General features: G+C 44.8%; 1 protein-coding gene across 1 annotated transcript in view; it reads right to left on the bottom strand.

Moving 5' to 3' along the window:
- Positions 1-27075, bottom strand: part of IPO5 (importin 5) — a 397964-nt gene that overhangs the window by 358615 nt on the left and 12274 nt on the right. Inside the window, exons 2-4 of the mRNA XM_086947880.1 lie at positions 25479-25559; positions 23870-24062; positions 12955-13057 (exon numbers count right to left, since the gene is read on the bottom strand). Of these exons, the coding sequence (XP_086804006.1) occupies positions 12955-13057; positions 23870-24062; positions 25479-25559 (377 nt within the window). The remainder of the gene's footprint in view (positions 1-12954; positions 13058-23869; positions 24063-25478; positions 25560-27075) is intronic.

The raw sequence follows: 27075 nt of genomic DNA on the forward strand, positions 1-27075 counted from the left end.
AATGTCCGTGGCCGGGCCGAGAGGCGGGGCTGCTGGACTAGTAACGAGGTCTTGGGTAAGGCCCGAAGGCGATCCCTCGACCTGGGCCGTGTCTTGGGGATTAACCCCTGAGTCAGTTTGGGGATGCTCTTCCTCCGAGCTATCCCCCACGGTGGCAATGGCCTCATCGTCGTCCCCTACCTCGTCGCCGGCTTCATAAAAGTCCGCATCTTCCGCGTCGCCGGTTTCCTCTTCCTCCGACGCAGGGTTAGAGTCCGAAACTTCAAAACCTTCGAAGATGTTGTCCGGCAGGCTCGCAGGGGGTTCTGCCAACTGGGCCTGGAGCCGAGCGGCGCGACGCTGCTTTAGGGTCTTCTTGCACCGGAACTTTGAACAGGCCATACACCTGGTCTCGTCATGTTTCGGTGATAAACACTTGTTGCACACAGGGTGCACGTCGAGGTGTGAATATTTGGAATTGCACACCGGGCACTTCTTGAACGGAGTACGTTCCATGATAGGAACTTGGAGCGTAGAGTAGGCCCGTCCGCGCCGAGAGCACGCGGAGGGGCAGAGAGTGTTCAGAGCTGAGAATAAGATAACCCGAACGAAACAGTACCGACGCCCAGCCTAAAGACCGTTAGGTCTCAAGTAGAAACAGAAAAGTACTATCGGTTCCGACAGCGGGACCGAAACACATCCGAACCCAATGGCGGAAAAAAACAATCTGGGGATGGAGGCGATGCCCATGCGCACTGTAGTCCAGGGGAGGAGCCACCTATCTCGTGATACTTCGAAGACTCTTCCAGGACAACAATGTGCAATCATCCGGACCCAACACTAGGCGGCGATCTATGCACAGATATGAATTCAGCAGCCCACATGCCTCGAACCTGCTGTACCGATTGGGCCAGAGCCAGTGAAGATTCAGTGACGCCTACCCCAGGAGGTACTGCCAATGCAGTGTGTCGTAACCCACATTGCTGTAAAGAGCCAGGGACCGCCCCCCGTATGCCAGGAGGGGGGGTCGCCGTGAAGGTTTTCCTCCACTGGAGGAGATACCATCCTCTTTTGGATACACAAAGGGGGCAAGCGAAGGGGAGATCGTCATTTGCTCCACTGACGTGGTAGCTTCTTTGAAGCGGAGCCACCTGCGGCCACCAACCAGTAGTCAGACTGCTAATGGAGGTCACATCTCCTCCCACAAGAAATTCTTTGTTCCCCATTTCACACTTCTCTGGGAGGTGGGGCAGCATGTTGTCTTGGGTAACTAGAGTTGGAGATAGACAGGAAAGTCTAACAAAGGTTTGGGCAATAAAGTGGCAACTTTCTAAAGTAATTTTTCTATTACAAGTAACCTAGAATCCAATCTCAGCAATGAGTCTGGTTTAACGTAACAATTAATTTGACACCTTGACATAATATCTTTGGTGCTCTCAGATGAAAGTTAACACTTACCGCAGTGACTAGTGAAACTCCATGTTTGTCAATCGGACCACCGGCTGAAAACAGTGGAAAAGGCAATTTCAAGTTCTAACGGTCAAGGCCTGTTAAACACTAAAGGAACAGGACCTTTAATATTTAACACCCTGCCTGGCGGACTACCAAGGCCTTTCCTAGGAGTGGCTTAACATTACAGGCATTTGCAATGCAATTGTGCTCGCCTTTGGGACCGTAAGTGTTTCGCCATGCAGCACCTTATCCTGGGTGCTGTGCCGCAAGGGACTGAAGAGCTATACAATTACTACACAATGGGCCATGCAGTGAGATTCAGGAATACATGCTTGTCTTAGAAAACATTTATAGACACATTCATAGGCTTTTTAACACACAGGAAGACAAGTGCCTCGATGCACGTGAACATCACTAACATTGTGCGCCACTGTAAAGTAGCATGAAGTAACATATTTAACAATCATGTACCTTCCCTTTTCTGCGTCACTTTGGATTGTTGAAGCACCAGAAAGGCAGTAAAAGTGCTACCCAAGATCCAACAAGACGCACACAGAAGACTGACTATAATCAGCTTATCGTGTGCCGACATGCAGTTTTATGGCACCTGCTATTTATGGGTAAATTGGCAACACAAACAAAATCCAGCTATGAAGATGGCATTTTTTGTTTGACACAAGAATTGCAACAATGTCTATAATATGCTGTTCGGTGGACCAAGCTAAAAGCAATACTTCTTTTTGAAGAAAATATGCATATAATGTAACCAAAGTAGGCAGAAGGCAAAGTGAATTGAAAAAAAATGTTTAAATATTTATCGCCAACCAAAAGTTACCGCTTTGCGAAACCACAGGTGTATTGCAGTAGCTGAGCGTCATAAAATTTTAATTGCAAGACTAAAATCAGTTGTGAAAATGGACCCGTTTGTATGGAGTATTTTACGAGGCCATCACAAATCTGTGTGAAATATTAGGGTAACAAAGCTAAATTAGAAGCGTGCATATACTGTGAGAAAGGGCCCTCTTTCTTGCATGGCATGCCCCCACTTTTTGCTGAATTGCTGTGTTCTTTGACTGAGTGTGCCCTGGGCTCCTGCTAATCAGGTACTCAGGGCCTATGTTCCATCCCTAAAACTGCGTTGAAGCGTAAACCCAATTGGCATCTCTGGCCAAGTCAGCCCCTGGTAAATGTGGCTACAGGGACTGAGGGAACTGTGACCAGAGAAGGCTTCTAAGTACTGCAGCACTAGTTGTGCCACCCCTAGAGGCCCTGTACCCGGACACTCACACACTGCCTTAGCAGGCTGCTTGCTTGGTGCAGAACAAAGTGAAGAGTCGACCTGGCACACATACCTGTGTGCCATGCCCACAAACCACTGCCCTGGCATACATCAGTCACTCCTCCAGCTGGGTGCCCTATGCAAGTGTTCAGGGTACAGGTGCATGAGCCCTGTACCCCTACAGTTCCCAAGTCCATTCCTGGGCACTGTAAGTGCAGTGCTTCCATTAAAAGTATATGGTGCTGGGAGTTTGTCATTACAAACTTCTCAACACCAGAATGGCTAAACCGAAGACTGGGAAGTTTGGTATCAAACTTCAGCACATTAAACCCATACTGATGTGGGTGTGGTATTGAATGTAAAATGCACAACAGAGGACATCTTAGAGATGCCCCCTGAAACTCTACTAACTTCTAGTGACCCGACTGAGAGGCTGCCTAGGCTGCCACCACCAGACATGTTTCTGGACCCCTGGATCGAGAGCTGCTGCTCTCAGGGGCCTGAAACAATGCACATCCTGAACGAGGTGACAAGCCTCCTCCCCCAGGATGGGAAGGGTTCACGAAGGAGAAGATTCAAAAAGGTATGCCGCCTTTGTGAGCCTCTCCAGACCATTTGCTGCTTTTAGCAACTGGTACCAACCAGTTCTACCCCCCCACTTTGGGCAGGAGAACCGGCAGGAAAAACAAGTGAGGAAGAGCGGTGTGTCCACCTCTGCCAAATCCACCCCTCAGGTGGGGGGGGGGGGAGAGGTGAAGCACAACCTCAAGCACCCATCTGGAGTATGGGGGACCCAGCCAGAGACAGGCTCCTGCCCCCTCCCACTGAGGAGTGGCAGAATAGGGGGTGTGCTCACCCCAGGGAAGGGACCCATTGGTCCCTGCTCTTTATCGGAATTGCCCCTAAATTTAGTATTTAGGGGCACCCTGAACCATCCTTCCTCGGATCCAGAAACGACAAGAAGATAAGGACGAAGAGCCGTGCAGAGCTAACAAGAGAACGACGCCCACTGACTTGGCCCCAGCCCTATCTCCCCTCGAACTTGCTCCTGCAAAATCTGTGTGTCCTGCAGCCAGCAACCTCAAAAACCCCAGAGGTCCTGCCTGCCTTCACTTCAAAGACTGAATCTCCCATGAACACCGGACTTGTTCAAACTGCAGCTTCTGGGCCAGCCAGAGACCGCAAATCCAGCCCACTCTGCCCCAGCCGAACCGGACCCGAGCGGACCACCACCACGAGAAGGTCACCCCGGCGATCCCGACCCAAGATCCGGCGGCCCCTGACCTGTCACAAGCCGACGCTTGCAGCCTAAATCCAGAAGGCCCCCCAACCGAGACCAGGAGCTGGTAAGAAGATCCGACCCCAAAAGGCACCCCTGCACCAGACACCCCACGGCCTTGTGTGCCCAAACAGACAGAGCCTAGCCACAGAACCTTAACTCCCACAGTCGTTTACTTATCTGTGAACCATTAACCTGTTTTCCTCCCATAGGATAACTGAGACTTTTTCTCCAAAAAGTTTTAAAGTGTGGAATTTTGAAACCTACAATTATTCTTTTAAAAAAAAAAAAAAAAAACTTGCACAAATAACCAAAACGTGTACCTGTTGCTATGAAATGTCCTAGTGCTGAATCTAGGTATCCAGCACGGAGTTAGAAAAATAACGTAAACTGTAACTTACCTGCAATTTACTGAAAAAGCCTATTCATTCCAATTTACTGTATTTGTTACGTGTTGCACACTACTGCTCCCCTGTAAATCAAACAAAGTTCCATTTCTACTGCATTTTCAAAATGTTCTATATCCAGTAACTTATTATTGAAAAGTATTTAATGCTTACCTGTACCAGGCTTACTTGGTTCTAAGAATACACAGTATATTTTTGTACAAACACAATTGGCCTAGAGTTCAGTTTGAGTGTGTGAATTCATTTGCTGACTGAGTGTATACATCAAATGCTTAACACTGTCCTCTGATACTGCCTTACTGCTCGACAAAGCTACCACAACTTACCCTATGCCTACCTCAGAGGACATTTGGGCTCTTATACACACTATACTTCATTTTGGTATAGTATATATAGAACCAGTTTCCTACATATACGGAAGGGAGGCAGATGATAAAGTTAACACGTTAATGTGCATTATAGCCAGGGATCCAGACTAAGTGGTAGTGCCTTACACCTGGCTGTAGTGGGTAAGAGAAGGCCCTAGTTATGCCCGGATTAAGAGTGCCCCTCAGGGTTATCAGCTACTTATCGCACCTAATGCTAATTGCTAAGGAGCTTTTAAATGCAATAATGAGAAAAACAGAAGAACACCGAAATAAAGGATTTTCATAAAATCGCACAACTTGTCAAATCGGAAAAGCGGTTTTAAATCCCAGATTTATAGGTTTTATATTGTGCCATTCAACCGCTAGATGGGCATCTTTCGCTTTCATGCGCACAGCAAAGGTTAAAATGTTTTCTTTAACTCTCGCCACATGCAGTTAAGAGTGTGGGAGGCAGGCAGAGGCCACATGAGAGCTCGGATGGTTTGGAGCTAAAGGGTCCCAGGGGACCCCGAGCGGAGACAGGCATCTGGCACAGAGACTGGACAAGCTTAATAGCTCACCTACGTTTACTGTGCGGTTTTTTATACAACAAAGAAGCAGAAAATGGTGTGCGAGTATTTTTAGTTTCTGCACTTCTTCTAGGATCAATAAACGAACAGCGTGGCTTTCTGCCCATGGAGTAAGACTGTTTCTTTAATACCACTCCAGCCACAATACCATTCTGGCTCGATCCACTTCTGGGATAATTACCCACAGCAAACTGAGGATACCCGCTAGACAAGGTGGTCCTGTTTGTGGGACTGCCGTGGTTGGAGGTAGTCAAATTGGCTGCACCAGAGGTGACCTTCGAAATGGGTTCAAGGCACTGTTTTTGTCACAAGGTCATTCATAGCATATTCTCCAACAGCTAAGTCCCAATTTTTCAAAAAACCTCATCCAAAGCTCTGCGCTTTTCTCTCATAAAAACCTACATTCTACAAAATTCCAGTAAGATGAGGCCATTGAAGTGAGCGTTTGCGCCAAGCATATGCTGCGATCATAGAAAAGGAACTCTTTGGCCATCCGATCTGAATCTAATCTCATGATATTCAGCAAACTCTTGAAAACGTACCATGTCCAGCAATAACCTGCTCCCCTTTACCTTTAAATCTTAGCACCAGGACACGAGTATTTGTGTGCTCTGCAAAGCTCAAATCTGTTTGCATGCTGCGACGCACACTAGAGCAGTGTGCATCTAGATCCATGGAATAAACTAATCGGTTCAGAAAGCAGCAATGTTCCACAAGATTACATGGAAAATATAATGCATTATTTCCAGCTTTACGTTGGGTCTTTCTAGTACATGTAATGTAAATGTATTAATTGTTTTTTTTTCACTTGCGGGGGGGGGGGGGGCGGTTAGAAAGCATGGCAGTAGACTAGTAAGTAACATATGCTTCTTCTGATCCACCCTGCACTTTTTTTTTTTTTAAAGGACATGGAACGACGGCCGTCAACAAATCAGAGACACCTCCTCCTCACTTACTGAGTACTGGAAGAAGCTGAAGACCTGGCTCTTCATATAAGCACCTTTGGGCCCACACACCTTTACCAATCATCTGGATACTGCCCAAATGCCAGCAAAGCATGGCCCTGGGTAAGATTTGAAGCGGTGATTCCTCCCAAAAATCCCATGCCTGGCACAAAACCAGTATATAACGCTTTTGGACCCCTCTGAGAAGCTACAGAACCGGTTACACGAAAGCCTACAAAAGTAAGGGAGTACAAATCAAATGGTTGCCATCTTGAAACAGCAGCAAGAACAAAAGAACTTGTAGGAGAAAATTAAACAGCCTGGTACACACAGGAAAACAGTCCTTGAAAAAAGTACAAAGAAGGAACCGAATCAAGAGCCTTCACGTTCTGCCCTAGCACAAAAATATATTGGCAACACACATTTATTTCACTGAATAAACCAAATGTTACAAATACGTTATAGTTATGCTCACATTGCACACGTACAAAAGCAGAGAAATTCAGCAGTTACCTGAGCTAACTATAACTTACACACCCACAATGCACGGCTTATGGCTTCACATTACATCACTAATGACATCATCCAGTGAATAGAAGTGGTTTCTAAGAGCTTATGAGTGTTGAACATATATTATATGGTAAGCTACTACAAAAACTTAATTTAGTATACTAGATGTACTACTGAGGGATACTACTTGGATGTGTTACCGTGCCTGTGTTAGCGTGAGAGTGGGTGTCAGAGTGGCTGTACGGGTGTGTGGGCGCGAGTAGCTGTGTGAGATAATGGCTGAATTGGTGACGGTATGTCAGCGGCTGTACGGGTGAGCGGCGCCTGAATGGCTGCAAGAGTGGGTGTGTGAATGGATGTACGAGTGGCTGTATTGTAGTGTTTCTCTGTGTGAATGGCTGTATGGGTGTTTAAGCGGATGCGGGGGTGCTTATATGGATGTATGAATAGGTATGTAAGTGGTTGTGTGGGTGTGCGAGTGTCTGAATGCTAGTATGGGTGAGTGAGTGGCTGTGTCTGGAGGCAGTATGGTGGGTTAGTGGGTAGGTGCAAGTGGCTGTATAGGTGAATGACTGGTTATAGGAGTAGCTGAATGGGTGGGTGTGTGGGAGATTGGATCTATGTTGAATGAGTGGTTCTGTGACTACTTGTATGGATCTGTGAATAGGTATACGAGTGGTTGTGTGAGTGGGTGTTTGAGAGGCTGTATAGGGGTGTGAATGGATGACGTCACTGACCAGGTCATGAGTGATGCAATTTGTAAGGTCATAAGCTGAGCATTGTGAGGGCACAAGTTAGTTGGCTCAGTTAACTAGAACTGCTAAATTTCTCTGGTTTTGTACGAGTGAAGTGTGACCCCGACCATATCGTCCCTGTAACCTTTGTTTTTTTCAGTGAATTTCTACTTTTTTCCAATTCCATTTACTAACTATAATGTCCCTGTAACGTTTGTTTCTTTCAGTGAATCGCCATTTTAATATTTTTACATTTTGTAACTAACCTTTGAGAGTGGGTGCGTGAGTGCGAGTGGATTTCAGAGTGGGTGCGAGTGGATTTTAGAGTGGGTGCGAGTGGATTTTAGAGTGGATTTCAGATTGGGTTTGCGAGCGAGTCTGTACATTTCTGAGTGGGTTTGCGAGAGAGTCTGTACATTTCAGAGTGGGTTTGTCAGGGAGTCCGCGAGTGGGTTTGCGAGTGAGTGTGCACATTTGTTTGGGTGCGCGAGTCTGAAAGGGCCAGTGAGTGTGTGCCAGTTCTGCCCATTATTTTGCCTCTTGCTGCTTATTTCTGACCTATATTTGCCAGTTACGGAACATTATTTTGCTTTTGTGCTGGTTTCTCACCCTTATTTTGCTTTTCTGCTAGTTGCCGACCTTTGATCTGCTCTTTCTGCACCCCTCTGACATTTTTTTAGCCTCTTTCGGATTTTCATTTCTCCAAGAGTGCGGGGGAAAGCGTCAATTTGCCTACTGCGGGAGCCAGCACTGTTGCATGGAGGGAGTTGCTAGAAAGGCAGCTCCCTCAGTGCAAGAGAAATCATTTCATCTCTTTCCCTGCCTGCATGTCTGCTGGCTGGCAAAATATAAAACCTTTGGTTTCAGTAGGCCGGAGCACTTGGACAGCTCTTGCTCAGTGGAAGAGGAGTGTTTACTTAAGTTTGGCCAACGCTGTGAGCTTCTGCAAAGCAAACAGCTGTGTTCCAGGGGTGTTATGTTCTAGAGAACAGAGGTCCCTATTTTGGAAGGAAGGATACACATGCAAGATAATCATACGCTGAATAGATAATATGTCTTTTTGTCCAGCCGGACAAGAATTTATTTTTCATATAGGTGCAAACATAGGAGTTTGATTGAGGACAATAAATGCCAAGTGGGCACAGCCGTGACCCAAACATCACAAGACAAACCAACGAAAACAAAATGGCCAAAGGCAAGGTACAAATGTGTCTGTATGCTTGTAATCAGTAAAACAGACTTAAATCCACATTCTTACACCATTGCACATAATATTACTCATTCAGATTGCATATGGTGCTATAGTGTCGACAACGTTTCGATGCCACTATTACATACAAGGCATCTTCCGGACAAGGGAGTAAATCATTGTTGTCTTAATAAATAATAAGTTGCACAATGCCTATATCGCATTAGTGAAAATTGCCATGAACGGGGAGCGCAACGGCTCAAGGTAGGTCCCGTGCGGCGGTCAGGATTAATCAGACCAGACAACCGCGATCGCTCACGTTATGTCTGGGGCGACAGTAGGTAGTTCACAACCGTAACAATTTATTAATCCATCCCGTAGGGAGTGCTTCCGCATACATCATAAGTGCCGGATCGCACAGTTTGTTAGGCGGACGATAGGAGCTCAGTGGCACCACGGGAAGTAGCAGGAGCAGACCAGAGGGGGGGGCTCTCGCCCTCATTCCACCTCTCACCCAATCGCTCTCAATATCTCTCTCCACTAGGTAGTTATAGTTCTGTCTGCTTTTCCATGTAAAAAGCATTTTTGTTTTCTCCCCTTATGAATATTCGCAAAAAAATATCCCCCCCCCCCCCCCCCCAAAAAAGTTCATCCACCTCCGCTCCTTCCTAGGAAAATGATCTGTACAGTTCATTTACCTGCGGTTGTGTGCTACAATAACATCCTACAGCCTTCTAACCAGCACACTCACTCAGCATGGTTGTCACATAAATCCTCTCACTCTGAAGTCAAGAGAAAGAAAGGAAACACTAAGCTACTTGGAAGGCAAAGTCTGGTATTGGACTTCTGTCTGACTGCACAGCAAACGCAACAAGATGAGATTTAAAGGCCTGTTCACAGAAATCCAACACTGGTAGAAGAATAGAGTATATAACGCAGGCGTCTCCAACAAATAGCTCGAGAGCTACTGGTAGCTCACCAGCACCCTCAAAGTAGCTCTCAGAGGTGAAGCCAAACCAATCTGATCTCAGGGATTCAGTGTATATTAAAGAAGGCAGCACTGCTCGTTTCATTACCCATAAGAGTTAGACAGCCAAACGAATGGCAGGTCCTCTTGATAACACTCAAACACACACACTGTTGGCCTATCAATAATCAATCAGGGATTTATAGAGTGCACTACACACCCATGAGGGTCTCAAAGCGCTGGGTGGGCGCATTTGGGCAGCTCCAGTCATTTGAAAAGCCAGGTCTTGAGGCTCTTGCTGAATACTTTCAGTGTGGGGCTTAGTATGCTGGAGGGGGGGGGGGGGGGGGGGGGGGGTATGTTCCAGGTCTTGGCTGCAATGTAGGAGAAGGATCAGCCTCCTGTTCTGTGGATGCGGGTGATTTCGGCGAAGGCCTGGTCAGCAGAGCGGAGGTTTCTCTTGGAGGCGTAGAAGGAGTTTCTTTCATTGAGGTATTGGGGTCCGGTGTTGTGGAGGGCTTTGTAGGTGTGTGTGAGCAGCTTGAAGGTCACTTTTTTTAAGGGGAGCCAGGGGAGGTCTTGTTGGTTCTGGGTGATGTGGTCTTGTCGTGGGATGCTGAGGACGAGTCTGGCTGCAGCGTTCTGGACGGTCTGGAGTTTGTGGAGCAGAAATGTGTTGATTCCGGCATAGGGGGCATTCCGGTAGTGAGTGCATGGGTGACTGTCTTCTTGGATTAGAGGGGGATCCATTTAAAGGTCTTGCGAAGTATGCAGAGGGTGTTGAAGCATGTGGAGGCTACGGTGTTGGCCTATAGGTCTGTCACATGAAGCATCTTTATCCACTTTAAATCTTACCCAAGAAGGAGGTTGGCCATGTTATATGCCCTGCTCTATCATTCACACTGTGTGTGACATCAAAGAATAGTGGCAGCAGTAACCAGGGCTGACCCACCAAAGTGTGTGACTGCAAGAACTAGAGTGAAAAAGTGTTGATTGGGATCATGATCAACCAAAGAGCTGACGGAAGAGAGTATGCATCCTAGGGCAGAGAAAATTAGAAGCATCACACTCATTTTTGTGTGGGTGTGGGACAGTGTGTCCTTCCCTAATAAATAGGGTTGGTTCCTTAAAGCTACTCCTAGTGTTAAGGGCTGCCAAATATGTATGCTGGTCCCCATCATAAGAGTATTATCTCTTAAGCAATTGTGCCAGTTCATGGTATAATTGTGCCATTGCCATAATAGTTTCATCCTTGACTATTTTGGGCATACAAGTCTAGTAATTACATACTTGCTGCCATCACTGACATATTAAGAGAATGACTGGCTTGCTTTTAGCCATTCATGACAGGGTGGCAACCGCTTCTTCCATAATAATGTCCATAACTGATATATCCAGCATCCAGCTGTGGCACAGTGGTAGCCCCGGTTGAACCCCTTCGGTGCTCATGACGGAACGGTTCCGTCATGAGCATCGGTTGGCCTGTGCTCATGACAGAACCGTTCTGTCATGAGTCCATAGGTTCTTTAGAACCTTCAGCACCGCAGCGGAATTCGCGCAGCACTGAAGGGGTTAATGGTGGGCATTAGCATAACAGATGCATTAATAGTGTTATGATGAGCAAGTATGGCCTATGATTCCAATTCCTGGGTATTTGAAGCAGAAGTTGTTCATCACAGGCATTTTTACATGGCAGTACTCACTGAAAACGAAAAGCTGATGTTTAGGGGCTATTTTCTAACAATAAAAACGGATTTGATTTTTAAAGAGAAAAAAATTAGGCTTTTTCTGACAAAGGTTTTTCTTTTGGAAAATTGAGTTGGATTGCTCATATTGGAAAGTGGAAGACAAAATATTACAATTCTAAAAAAATTCAAGTTGAGTTGGGGAGACTTGCTGCTGTGGTAGTACCCTTTGTGGCACACAGCATTTGACGATTTGAATTTGAACTTGATTGCAAGCATTTTAATATTGAAAAACGTTTTCCTAGCATTCGGTTGCTAACTTCATCTGGAATGTGTGGGTGGAGACTACTGATAAATCGTTCTTAGGGTGTTCATAGTGTAATGTTAATACATAACATCAGCGTTTTACAGTGATAAAATAGGCTAGTAGCGCGACAGGACTTTCCTTGAGCAGAATTAGCTCTCACTACAGAAAAGGTTGGAGACCCCTGATATAACGGTTAGGCAAGGGAGGTACAGACTCAATCTGGACAACCTAAAACAAATAAAGCCAGTAAACCGGAAGCAAGCAAAAGACCCAAGAAGTCATAAGCAAATGAGACAGCTACGCTGCCTGGTAGACTGAAGACCTAAAAAAGTGCTACTTGCATCAAAATGGGACGAGTGGTCTTGGTCAACACGCAGCAAAGGCCTGCGACTATGAGAAGGTAGAAGGCAGCTAGAAAGCACACCCACCCTACCAGCCTACATCTAAGTGTAGGACCACTGGATATAGCCTACAGACCAAATACTATGCATTTTCTAGTTTGTAGTTATGCGAAAGCCAATAGCAGTCACTAGTGTGATAAGGGAGTCAAAAGATAGTTATCAAGATCAGAGGCTCAGCCCAAAAGCAGAACACAAAAGAAAACAGCCAAAGCCACCCTGTTAAAAGTGACACAAAAGAGTTCAACATCCTTCGCCATACTGAGAAGGAAGATACCATGAAGGTGAATATGTAACTAAGGTTTAGTCGAATCAAAGGCATAAGCACAGAAAAATCATAGACCAGGAGAAACTGTTTGCAATAACTGGAGTCCTACTTGCTTGCAAAATACAGGTAGATCTGTGCAGCGTATTACAGGTTCTAAGTAGCACTAACTGCAATGGTATCTGCATAGCATACATGTTTAAGAATGCAAACAGTAGTAGAGGGCCCACACAAGATACCAAGAGAAAGTAGAGATTGGGCTACAAGCATTCCAAACAAAAACATGCACTGGGGTTAAAGAAAAATGTTAACAGCATATCCCACAATGAAACAAATCAAATTATGTTAGGGTTGACAAGCATCTCACATGTAAAGGAGCGTCCAGTGCAGAGAAAACTGGCTCCTTTTACTCTGCCCTGCATCAATAACCATTACAGAACGTTGCTTTGTTTGATGAAGGTGTTAAGGAATTGACACATTCAATGGGTGGCCCCTTTGACAGGATTTAATATGGCTTCAAGGAAATGTGATAAAATAATATACTTCCATTGTGCGGAAAACTTGCACCAATAATACTTAAATAAACGTCTTCATTCTAATCTTCAATAAGCAAGTCACATACCAAAAGATGTGCAAAGCAGCCTCTCGTAGTCCCACATTCTGAGAGCTGACTGAATCGAACAGGAACTTAAGCGCTTCCGGCCACTGGTTGTTACCATCTTCATCTAGATAACAAATTATGAAATGTAGATAAGTAACATTTGCATCTGCATGACAAATGCTAAATCTGCAACACAATGAAAGGTCAACCTGTGGAAATGCCTTGGAGGCCATGTAACAAACATTTTATTACATATATAGTGTACTGGACAAGCAGACCCAGTGCACTTTTAAGACAAAACAATTTTGCATGACATTACAATTGAGGGTTCAAATTGCATCTGAATTTCGAGACCAATTCAAAGTGGCATAAACAATGATTAACGTACTTTTCTTCATGCATCTTCACTTCATTTATAACTTTACTTCTGGGATAGATTAAATGACTACAGAAAAAATGGTTCGCTAAAATAAATTGACTGAAAAGGTTATATAAGACCTTACTAGTACAAGATGCCAAACCCACACCTCAGCTTTTATCTTGCTATACTACAACCATAAAGCAGGAACAGTAGGTGGCATCTGAAGAGTGTGAGATTGTATAATATTGTTCTAATGTCTCAATGGTCCGTAAAGAAAACACATTTACTTACCTACAGGCTTCATCCTCCAGCACTAGCCTTTCACAAAGTTAATGACAGACTTAAAAAAAAAAATTCCCGCCAACGTTAATAGGCAAGGTGTCTTAGTCATGGCTTAAGGCACTTTCCTCTGTTCACTAGGGCTGTTTTTTCAGCATTGTTGCTCTGCCGTTAAGACTTAGTAACGTCACCATCCCCATGTCTCATTAGGTTCTAGGTAAGCAACAACAATTTCGGCTTCCACAAGATCGGATCAGTGATTCATTTATCAAAAGATACCAATGACGGAGAAACAAGTTTACAAGTGTGATGCAATGGTGTCAAATATTCAACATAGGCCACACAATGACTTTACAGATTGAAGAGTATCATTTTGGCCAAAAATGCTGCCATAGTTGCCTTGCTTCCCACAAGTGTGCCACAACACTTCCAGGTAAGACTGTCAGTTTGCTTACTTTTCAAGTGAGATTTATAGTCTATTGGCATCCTGACTAAACTGGACGTGGTTAGATAGGACCTTTTTTGTTGTATTGTACACTACAAAACAAATGACAAGGAAACCAGTGATTGTATTAATGCAGTAGTAGAGAGCTATTCAAATCAAACGGTGCAAAGTACTTTCAGCTGAATTTTGAGGAATTTGAATGCCAAAAAACAAGCAGATTGTTACCCCCTCGCCACTTTTTGCTGGCGTCAGTATGTTTTTTTGGCTAGCCGGACTAGGATCCTGCTAATCAGGACCCCTAGTCACTGTGCTTCCTCCCTAAATTGACTATAGCAAGTACTTCTGTACCTCCACAATCGGCTACTAGTGTACCCCTACAAGTCCCAAATATATGGTACTGAGGTACCCTGGGCATAGGTACAACCAGGGGTCTCCCATGGGCTGCAGCATGTATTGTGCGACCCGTGAGAGACCACTCAAGCAGACTACAGGCCTGCCATTGCAGACCATGTAAGCTGGTGCCAGCACCACTTACGACGGATACGCGTTTTCTGATATTAGAGGTCACTACACTTAAGACACAAAAGTCATCCCTAAGGCTGGCCTTTCAATCCTGAAGGCAAGGTGCTGGGTTATAAGTGTATGGGTGCCCTTGCAGGAGCAGGACACCCATACAAACCCCGGAGTGGATTCTCCAGGCTTTGTAAGTGTGCCAGTCATTTTACTACATATAGTGGCCATCTTTCATAACGAGACTGCTAAATATGTAGTGGCTGTGCCGAACAGGGCATGTATTGTAGGTTGAACTCCTACCCCATTACCGTTACCAGTGTTGGAGGTATGATTCCATGCACTCTGGGGCTCCTCCAGGAAGCAGCCAGTACCCCAGGTAATAGTCTTCCAGGGTCTGCCAGCCAGCTAGTGCTGCTGCCAACCCCATACACGATTCTGCCCTCCTGCTGCTGAGCCGAGCTTGAAATGTATAATAATTTTCGTGTCACATGGAGGTGTGACCAACTCCCAAACAGGACTAAGTGTGGCTGGGGGCGTTTGCCAGCGCCAGGAGACTGCTTTGAAGGGCCCGTTTTGAGTCCGTTCAGGGAACCCTTAGCCCCCGCTTTGGCACGAAACTGGACAAAGAGCATGGTAGTATCCTCCCCTCTGTCCAGCCCTTACTCTGGGATGGATCCCCCTCCTCCCTACCGAGTCGTTCTAACCTCTTTCCTGGAGTATTTAAGGGCATACCTGTGGGTGGGTCCTCAGATTTGTCATGGGACAAAACTCAAGCCTGAAACCACGTCACTATTAGACCGCCTAGGCACTTAGACTTCCCCTAGAACCACGGCTGCATTTAGGAAGACTCCTGCTGCTCCTTGTCTCGCTGTTCTGCCTGTAAGGAGTCTTTGTCGTCGTCTGTGCTTCCTCCAGGATCTTCAACAGACCTGTGGGCATCAAGGACACCTGAAGTAATCTCCCTTGGAGTGAAAGTCACTCTTGCATCTGCAGGCACATCAACAAAGCTGACCGGACTGCTGCTCCTGATGTCCCACAATCTTCTAAAGGCTCAACAAAGGTGGTGGTTCTGCATCTCTCTTAAGACCTGATCGTCCGCTCTACAATTTTGTTCCTTGGACCTTGCTGATCCCAAGGTTGCTCATTCTTCGCTTTCCACACCTGTTACAACTACGAAGGCTTGTTGGTGCTCCCGCCAGATACCGACCCCTTGGTTATCGACTTCCACCTTTGAACAGCTCATCCTCTGCATCACCTGGTCCTCACAGCTGCAGTAACAAGGTCACCGTCATCACTTCTAAACCTTTCGATATAGGTGAGCATTGATCTTCCGTGCCTCCTAGTCATCTGAGAGTGACAGACTGTCCCCTCTGCTTGCGGGTTAGCCTCTTCAAGAATCCACCCTTGGATTCTACACTCTTGCACAGTTTGCCAGCAGCATCTTTTCTGAAGTTCTCCATTGTGGTCTATGGCAGTTTCCGAAATCACTTCGCACATATCAACCTGGCTTCCCTGGTGTAGGTATGCTGGTTCCTGGGGTATCCATGGATAGGGTTTCTCTCCAACCTTCTGTCTTCCATGGGGTTTCTTCAGGGTCCTTCTCCAAAACTGAAACTGTAACCTTTCTGTTGACTTCTATTGGACATGTAGCGGTGTTTCCACTATGCACATAACCTCCATGGGGTTCCTGGGTACTTACCTTGGGGGGTTCCTTGTGTACGCTGATCCCCCGAGTTTCCTGGTCCAAATCCTGACTTCAGTCGCAGAACGCATCCCACCTTTTTAGTGTATGGTATGGTCTCCCCCTGGAGACCACTGTATTTTGTGCTTACTTACCTATTACAATTGAAGAATTATGGTGTATTTGTGTTTATATCTACAGGTAGGAGATCTACGTAGTAAGTTGACTCTGTATATGATAGAACAAAGTGAGGTATAGTGTGCAAGGAGTCCAGTGGAACCCCAAAGGTAGGCAGAGGTAAAAGTAGATAGCACCTTACTCTAATTATTGTAGTGTGGGCGAGCAGTAAGGCTTTATCAGAGGGTAGTTAAGCATTATTTGTACACACTCAATCAGAAAATGTCACACCCTCAAAGACTGAACTCAGACCAATTTGATTTGTATACAAATATTTAGTTAGATTTATCTCCTAGAACCAAGCATGCCTGGCACAGTTAAGTATTTGATAATGTGCAAGGCAGGTTGAACAATACAAGCAAGCTGAATAAAAATGACTGTTACAGGTTTGTAAATCTTTTCAATACAGTGGAAATTACTGTTGGATTACTTTACAGATTACTTTCTGGATTACTTTTTCTACTCAGTGTGATACACCTAGATATCACACTGGGACATTTCCTAGAAAAAAAGTAAGTAAGAAATATTTAGTTCTTTCCAGTTTTTTTAAAGTTCCACACAAAACATACACCACTTTTGGAACCATTTCAATGAAAGACAGTCCATGTATTCTCAGAGAGAAATGAGGTTACCGGTTAACAGGCAAGTTCTTTTGTGGGAATTGGTATTCTGAGGTTAGAACCAGGGTTCCCAGAGGGTCAAGGATGCACTCTCAAAGCACCATCAGCGGCACTAGGGCGAGTGCGGAGGACCAATGTTATCCAATGGGGGATAGGGGCCTCCGGTTGGTGGCCGCTCACAAGCAGGCCACATGGTTGTGGAAACAGAACTCCTGGTGTTAGGCTCAGGGCAAAGGGGATCTGGTTTAGCACACAACGTGCACCCACAGTGGCGGCTGGTTGCAGGGTGCTGTTTTGGCGTCGGGTGCCCTATTCTTCAATGGAGATTCTAGGTTTTGGTTTTTAGCTGCAAGCTCGGTCCAGGAAGACTTCTGGGAGGAACCAACAGCTAGGCAGATAAGTTGGAGGGCTTGGGGACGTAGGTGCACCTCGGGTGCTTTTCTCCAGGGTACATGGAAGCTGGATGCATGGGTGTCTTGAGGTCCGATTTCACCTTACCGGCCACTCGCGGTGTGAGGGGCGGGAGGAAGAGTCTTCGTACAGAGACTACAGGTGATGTCGGGAGTCCTGGAGGAGTCAACCCCCGATGTACTCTGAAGCGCCAGGGGACCGCGCTGGGACCGGTGCACCAATCCAACTCGGACTGTAGGCGACGGGTGTAGTGCCGGTTCCAGGCGTCAGGTTTCTTGGTCCTTCGCAGGCTCAGAGTCAGTCTTTGGAGTTTCTTTTGAGCAGAGCTCCTGTTCATAGGAGAGCCAGTCTTTGTTGAAGGGAGTCAGCCCTCCCAGGGGTTCTGTAAGTCGCTGGCTGCAGGACAAGGTGACTTGGCGCAGAATCTCTGCAACGACAGAAGGGCCAGTAGGGCTGGGGCCAAGTCAGTTCTACTCTGCAGTCTCATCTGCTAGGCGTCTTCTTTCGTCCTTCATAGGTTGCAGGAATCAGCCTTCTTAATTCAGGGCTGCCCCTAAATACTGTATTTAGGGGGTGTTTTATGGGTCTTTAGGTTAGTAGGCAATGGGCTACAGACCTTAGGGTGACTACACCCTTTGTGTCACACCACGTGGGGGAAGGGGCACAATCCCTAGTCGGCAATTGCCTGCTATCTGCAAGTTGGTGGGCACTGAAGACTGGGCTTCACCTCGCCTCCCCTACCTAAGGAGTGAAGTTGGCAGAGGTGGGCACACCTGGGCAGTGCTAATTTTTCCGTCCTGTCTTCCCACCAAAAATGAGGGGCACCAGGAAGGGGGCCACTCCTGATAGGAGAGGCGGGGGGGGTCGCATTACAAAGGCAGCAAGGCCTTTGATGCTCCGCTGCCACAGATGACTCTTCTTGGCCTGGGGGGAGCTGTGACCACCTCCACCCCGGAAAGGCTTTGTTTCTGAGCTCAGGGAGCGAAGGGTCCCACCCCAGGGGTCCAGAAACATGTCTTATGGTGGCAGGCTGGTGTGTACCAGTCAGGGAACCCATCAGATGCTGGTCGTTTTTCAAGGGGCATCTCTAAAGGTGCACTCGGAGTGCCCTTTTCAATAAATCTCACACTGGCATCAGTGTGGGTTTAATCTGCAGAGAAGTTCGATACCAAACTTCTTCCCAGTTTTCAGTACATCCATTATGGTGGTGTTCGTAATGACTAACAATCGGCACCATATACTCTTAATTGCATTACTGCACTTAGTGTCTAAGAATTAGTCTAAACACTAGGTGTATAGGGCTCATACACCTGTACACTCACCACAGATATCGTGCACCAAGTAGAGGGGTGGCTGAACAATGCCAGGGCAGTGGGTTGTAGGCATGGCACACAGGGACATGTGCCATGTCGACACTTCTTTGTTCAGTGCCAAAACGCACAGCCTGCAATGGCAGTGTGTGTGCGCAAAGGTACAATGCCTTCAAGGGTGGTACAATAAGCGCTGCAGCCCTTACAGGCCTTCCCTGACCACAGTGCCCTTGGTACCCACTGTAACTTTTAAAAGGGTCTGATATGTGGCCAGTGAGGTGCCAATTGGGGGTACAAGGTACAGTTTTGGGAAATAACAGTCCCTGGGAACCTGATTGGCAGTGCATCATTAGTCTGGCAAAAAGTGTGTGTGTGGGGGGGGTTACGGCAAAGAAACCCAGCTTCCTACAAAATACCAATGGGTTAGTGAGTGTTGTATAATAGACATTTTTATATATGCACCATGTGGCTATTTTTGTTTAAATTGCACTACACGATTATATCTGGTAAACAAGCTGCTTAACACTTCTGGATAAGCCTGAAGGCTGCTATCCACAGTTACAACTTCAAGAGCTTTCTATGGTTGTCTAAGACCCCTAACATCCCAAGAAGGGTTGCCTGGATTAGTACAAGGTGATTCACTGAAGTGTGCACCATACACTAAACCAGCCTCCTACACTGACCGATATGCAATGTTAAACAGATGTGCACAGCTCACCAATGGAGCAACTCTGCATTTCTAAGTGATTTGAGTGCAGAACATAAAAATAACAGTAGTCACAAGTTGTTCATATCCCCAAGAAAATGCTAAGTGGAGACCAAATGAAAAATGTTGCAAACTGGACAGTGTCAAATTGAAAGGGTGTGGCAGTGCCTTACTCGCAGCACCACTGGGCAGGCAGTACACAAATTGAAAAATACTTTAAGGGCCAGCATGCTCATGCATTCCTGAGGTAAATGTAGGTGAAGAAAGTCAAAACCATCAGGAGTCATGGCGCTTTCCTGATTGAACTCAGACCATGGTAGCGAAAATGTAGCTTCCCGTTACCCTAGCCCTTAGGAGCTTTTTACTTTTCATGCTATGCTAACAAGGAGCAGGTCTAGAAACAGTGTCTATCTTACCCAAGTCAGAGCCATTAAGACCACCTGCCAGCAAGAGGAGGAGGGGTGGGGTGGTTAAGAGGTCAACAAAAATAAACTCAACTTCATAAATGGTCTAAAAGACCTTAACCTTTGCTTCCCCCCCATAGCTCCATCATCTCCAATGCTTGACACCCACAATATACTTCCTGTGTTACTTAATAAAGCCATCACAATTTACATTGCTTTAAACTGCGCCACAAAATGATTGCATGTCCAACAGCACACATGCAGAGGTGCCAGGGTTCAATTGGTTAATGTGGGAGGCTTCATGCCTTTCTGTCTAAATATCACACTACAGGGGTAATGGACTTCAGCATCTGCTCTTCAACTGTGAAAGAGCAAACTACAAACAAAAGCCTTGCCGTACTCAAATTCAACACAATAATATGGAGGATATTTATTTGCAATCCAATGGCCTCTGACCGATTGCATGCTGGTGTCGGTCCTTCATGTCCCATGGGGCAACCAGGAAAGGATGAGTATGATTCTGCCAATAGATTGGGCTCCAGTTATGGAAATAAACTACCTCTGGAACCAAGGAAAATCAACCCCCATTTGGAATTTAGTAAAGCAATGAATATTTTTAAATTATTTTATCACAAGGGTTTCTCATTTACACTTACAATTTTCATGTACTTTATAGTATTTACAGTGTCAAGACTTGTGTTAGCCTACACTTCAAAAGTAACAAAATTAATAAAACTTTGTGAAAGAAATGGAAGACTAGACCATAATAAGGAGTACCATCTACCTTTAGTGATTCTATGCTCACACTACCAGTCTTAGCCACCCTGGGTTTGCAACTCATTCATAAAAGAAAGACACAAAAAAAAAAAAAGCAGACCAAACAGAAAAACTGCACTGCAAACACAAGGAAACATGGCCTGATGAAGTGATAAGCAGTGTGTTTAGTGAACTTGCAAATTAAAAAATCCCAAAAGGCTTCTATTACCCATCTATAAATTGTGTGCAAACTCTTCACTCCATAGGGAAAACTAAAGTAAACCTACAACGTGCCAAGAGAAAGAAAGCACTTTGCCAATTTCTGCTCCTATAGGAGGTACATAGAAAAAAAACATACCTTTTAATATATACTCTAATATGACAAATGTCATCAACAGTTACCATGAACATAGATATCCTGCAAGAAGAAAAAACTGAACAGATTTCCATACACTGCTTTACACAGTTACCGAATATATAAATCACGGTCGCACCCATGTATAAAATAAATACTTTTGGAAATAATTATAAGAATTACTAATAAAAATTATCCTCTCTAAAAAACTTATCAGATAAAGCTATGAATGCCAATTCCATCATGGCTTTCAATCTTTAGATTCATTTCTCTATAAAAAGCCTTTTTACAGCATTCATAAATCTCCCAATAGCCATTGCAATATCAAGGTTTGGCATATCTACAAGAAGTTCTACAGCTTGTGCCCGGGGTACAATACCATATTTTAGAAAGAGGACGTAAAAACTGTTTTCGCAGAGCTAATACTTTTGAGCAAAAATGGTGCCAATCATACATGTACATTTGCCATCGGGTAGCATCATTTTTATTTTTATTTTCTCATTTATCATCCAGGGGTTAATAACAATTCTTCATCTTAATACTTCACATCGGAGCCAACAATTTGGTAATATATCCAGGTATGGGAACCAGGCTTCCTTCTGCCAACTATTGAACATAAATTACACCAATGTGTTCCTTTCTTCCTTCCTAAACAGTTCCTTCCTTAGAGTGCTGAGTTCACTCTTAGTAGCTTCTACTTGTAGTATCGGTTGACATATTCTCACCGTCTAATGTCACACTTGTCTAACCAATTGGGAAGGTCTGGCACAGATGAATAATTTGGTTTAAAGAATGAATGAAAATGTATTGTTCAGTTTCTTAAAACATACAATTAAAACATTAAACCATTCTTCTTACATTTCATACATTATTAAGACCACATAATTAAAAGAAACTTATCATCAATGTAAAAAACCAAGTATACATAAAACCATCCTGCTTGTCCACAGTTAAGCAATTTCTTCTCCACTATTTCTATAAACTTCAGAAGTCTACCCGTAAATTGCAAGCTTTCTCCTTGTAAACTGGCTATGACTGCTTGTCGACATGTTTGTATAATTTGACTATCGAAGTCAGACCTTAGCAGCCTCCTACGTTCCTCTCATTAGCGCAGGGCAGCTACAGATGATATGACAAATGTCTTCCCTCTTGTAATAACAGAGGCAACACACCCTCTCACTACTCATCAATTTCTATGTAGGGGCATCTCCAAGAAATTGGCTATTTCCAAATCGGAGATTCATCAGCTTCAGCTTTGCCCTTTGGCTATTTGAGTCTCCTAAATATCTTTGGGGTTTTAGCATACCATACGAAGCAATAACTGCCCATGCATGGGATCTCTTTGCCAGTATTTCTTTATCCCATAAAGACGACAATTTTTTGCTGCACCCATTTATTACTTTGTTAAAAGCCACCTGTGAAAGAGGTTGATTTAAAGAGCTTATCAAGTTTATTTATTAGGCACAGCAAATGTACCACAAGGTATCCTATCAAGATGCCAACAGCCAATTTCTATAATAGCCACCATTGTGTGCTCATATACGTATTTATATGGCGTTCACTCTGCTACCAGCGTGGCTTCACAATGTCATTCAGTTCAGTTTTGTGCTTTTCACCCACGATTCAAGGACTACATTGCAGTCTGGATCTGTGGTTTGTAGTAAATGTTAGGCAATGCAAGGGTATTGATTGTTGAAAAATTAAACCTGTTAATTTCCAACTGAGTGAGGCTAGAGGTCCAGCTACGCAGTTCCCTTCTTCTGATTTCTTGGCTTGCACACTGCACAGCAAATTTGCATATGCATGTGAATGGATCCTAAGTAAACATGCTAATGGAAATTTGAGCAAAAACTATTTCCTCGGTCAATAAGGTTTAAGCAGCAAAGAAAGCATTTTAATTCAAATTTGTCATGAACACTGTTCTAATACTGTGAAGGGAAACATACAAAGTACTTTATCTTCTAATCTCTCACCGGATATAGGCCCCAACAGCAGGTGCTGATGCAACATCTAAAGCAATGGAAAATCTGTCCAGTTACAAATTTAGCAAAGTAGGGAGCTAACCAGTGCCTCAATTCAATCCATTGACAAGCAAATGCTAGCACCCGCTGCCACTGGACAGGTGAGATCATTTTGCAACTTAATCCTTTCATTGTGATTCCCAGTCACCCACAACAGGAAACCACATGCCAACACATCATACAATTCCTCTTAGGACCGCCCCCATCACCACTGAAATAAAACACTTTGTAGTAGAGTAGAAATCTGTAACCATTCAATCTCACTTTGGAGACATGAGCCATCTGGATAGTTCAATTTTTGAAAACCACATTCCTGGCATAACAAAAAACTCAGTACGCAAATAAGAAACAACTGAAGATAACCCTGCAAGCCTGCAGCTCCCAACCCCTCAGACAACTAAAGCCACATACTAAAAGGCCAACCATCACCAGATCCTCTTAGTTACAAGTTATCAATCTGATCACAAATCCACCTCCCTCCTGCAATGGTTCAGATAGCAGCATCATTCTTCTGGTCGTGATTCAGTACATACATACTTAACATACAGAGCATTCTGCATGCCACCACATGACCGAAAGACCAAAAGAAATAGTATCCCAGCACTAAAACAACTGCTGCTTCCGCAGTCCCACATCTTGGAAAAAAAGCAATTTCAATAAGGCTAGCAACCAACACTCCACTCTAGCCAACTTAAAACCTCCCCATCTGGCAAGCTAATGCAACATCGCATGTCAAGACACTGCTAGATTGGAGATATATGGGTGCAAAAAGGAAGAAAAGCCTTCAAGTTAAGCGTCCATATTAAAGAACACCGCTTAGACTTTATACCACAGTGACTGCATAAACAGCAAAATACAAATATTGTGAGAATTATATAGTTGTACTGCATACATTACCGATTAAGTTACGGGCAAGTTCGGCTGCAATGTCGCAGACTTTTTTCCTTATGCTTGTTTGCGTTTCAGCCTGAATGACTGATATCAGTTCCGTTTTTATGACATTCTGGACATCAGGTGGAAGAGTAGGATAGACCTCCTCGAAAGAAGAGGACAGCAACCGTCGCAAAAGGACAGCAGCCATCTGTCTAGCCTGTGGACAAAAATTGAGATAAAAATCACAAGTTCACAGAAGGAACATCAGCCACAAAAAAAAGAAAATGTACTTCTAAACAAAGCCATATTCCATCAGGCTGCCACTCGTCATGTTCACAGCACAATAAGCTGCTCAATACCATTAAATCATGCCTAATGTTTAAGTGGGTCTAGTTTTTTTGTTGTTTTAAATTATAATTTCAAGGGCATCTTTAACTAGCACGCATCCTAGAACAATTAACACATGTACAGAGTACTGGAACCCTGTTATGTCTATTTATACAGCACTCCATTCAGCCATGAGGTTATCCAGGCACTTAGCAGGTGGGTAGGCGAGTGACTCCCTGGTGAGTTTATTAGACGAGCAAACACAAGCATATGATGGCCGGAGCACTGAAACTTTTCAAACACTCACTCCCAGTCACAGATCTGGGCTGAATCCATCATCGTTCTTTAGCTCACTTCGCCGCCCGAGTTCAGAAACCGCTATAGGCAAATCAGTCTTGACCCTGTGCCTCAAGGGAAGAGTCCAGCACGAACTGCTAAGCCAAGTCTTCCCTGGACCCGAAACAAGCATCCTGGGACCGGTTTCGGGCTAACAGCCCTCATCAGCCAGGCTAGCTTGAATCCAGTGGCACAGTGATACCAAGACACCCTCGTCTGACTGGGGGGGGGGGTGTTTGCTTTGTTCGCCCTATGTTGGCAGGGTATGCCCAGACGTGGGTCCCTTGCTCACTTTGCCACTGGATTAGAGCTATCCTGGCTGATGAGGGATCTTACCATGAAACAGGTCCCAGGATGCTGGTTTCCGGTTCACTTGGGCGGCAACTCCATTTCTTTAGTTGCAGCTCATCTAAAGAAAGGGGTGCTGCAGCTATTAAAGTGAGAGTGCAGCATGGGGCTCTTTCACAAAAAAGAAACATTTGTTTCTCTAGTTGACAAACGTGTTTTTTTCTCCTAAAAGCACCCCAAGCCACGCTTTTACTTTAATAGCTGCTGCGCTCCTTTCTTCAGATGAGCCACGTCTAAAGAAAGTGGCACGGCCTCCAAAAAAGGTAAAGCACGGAATGGGGCGCTTGTACAAAACAAAAAATCGTTCCTAAACAAAAAGATAGAAACCTACAGTGTAAGGAAACTAAGCAAGGAGCACTGGCAAACTACAAACGGAAGTGATGTAATGGGAGCACCAGCCTATAAGGAGCCAGAAAAAAAAAAGGGCAATAGAATTTTTAACCAGTGGCAAGCAGCAGCTGTAATTACACTCCACAGAGTGATTACAACAGGTCTTGCAGATAGTGCATGCATACTGATGCACAACCTGAAAAAGTACCATTGCGTGCATTTCAGTTACTCCCAGCAGTCACAAAATAACAAAAAATTTGAGAATTTGCAAAGTAACTTTTTTTAAACATACCTCTTCGGCAGCAGCAGCATTCCTGATGGCTTGTAAAAGGAATGTGATCTTGGAAGGCCCTGGGATGGTCTCATACGTTTCCTGAGGGAAATTAAGAAATTATTACTGGTGTAAATTAACTACCATGGACTAAGGCACTGTTTAAGCACTGAATAACCACGAGCAATAAACTGAAGAGTCAATAAAGGGTCACAATGCGTGCAGCCGTACATATAATCTCTTTCAAAGTAAACAAGTTTATTTAGTTATAGATAACCATTCGTGAAATGCCCAATTTCTCACCAGGTGGTGTTGAATGAAAGCAAGAAGTTAGGCAAGACATGCTAGGCACGTTCCAATCCAATATAGTGAAGCAGGGCCAGAGTTTATAACCCCCATGTCTCATTACTCCACCTCAGCATGCAAAAGGTGGTTCTCAAATACACCTCCGCCATCACGTTCAACAACCAGACAGATGCAGACTAACTGCGGATCAAGCACTACTGAAGTTAAGATGTGCTTCCATCTACATTAAGCACCAAAAAAGATGTGTGTGCAACAAGCTGTTTAAATACTTATACGGAAACAGATAGATAACCTTGCCCTAAAAAATCAGGTGCGTAGCTTGGTCAGTAAGATTGGGATGGGGAGGTGGGGGAAGGGGGAAGTGGAGCTTTATATTTCCCAACAATCACACTCCGTGCTTTAAATGGAAACAAATAAGTGCAAGTAGTCATTAAATTGAGTTGGAGGCGTGGCTAGTGGACAGGGTGAGACATGATAATAGAAACATCTATTGAGTATTCATTTTGCTAATGCATTGCCCTCGGCAGCGGTCTCAAACTTTCCTTATGTGCAGATTAACAGGTACATATGCTACTAAAGGGTGGTGTGAAGTACTTCTGAGGGCAATGCAAGGCGCTTCTAAACCCTGAATGCAGCCATGCCATCAACAGCACTATTAGCACTTTCAGGGTAAGAATCGTTGTGCATAGCATTATTAATATCAAGTATTAGAGGCATTTCTTTTCAAATACCTCCTGGGTGTCCTGATTCTCTTCCTCTCCAATGTAGTTTCTCGCTCACACAAAAACACACACACAACCAGGCAAACGCACACAAACAAGCAGACAAATCTATCATTCTACAAATCTCTAGTCTCTTAATCCCTTCCCCACTCACTTCTCTCCCATTTGTATCCATTTCTCTCGCTGCACCACTCTTTACCCCTAAGGTATCCTATAATCCTCTACTATCACTCTTTCTATTTCTAATCTGCCTTCTCCCTGCCTCTGTTACTCTTTCCATAGCTGTCTCAAGCTCTTCCCCATCTTTATCTGCACTCACCCATCTGTCTATTCCTCCCATTAAACTCTCCTCTGCTCCTACCATCTCTGGACCCTCACTCTTCACATTCTTTCACCCCATTCTGCTTACTCTTCCCTCGGCGGAAGGCCACAGGGCCAGAGAGCTTTCAGTGGCAGGCAGTGAGCACTGCAGGGTCATGAGCATGTGCAGAGTCCAGTAGGGCAGAGGAAGAATACTGTCCTCTGATGGGCAGATCAGTAGACCTCCCCCACCTCACCTGGGCTCCAGGATGCCACACAGGCCATCTCCT

This window comes from Lissotriton vulgaris, assembly GCF_964263255.1.
Source record: "Lissotriton vulgaris chromosome 8 unlocalized genomic scaffold, aLisVul1.2 SUPER_8_unloc_1, whole genome shotgun sequence".
Taxonomy (NCBI): Eukaryota; Metazoa; Chordata; class Amphibia; order Caudata; family Salamandridae; genus Lissotriton; species Lissotriton vulgaris.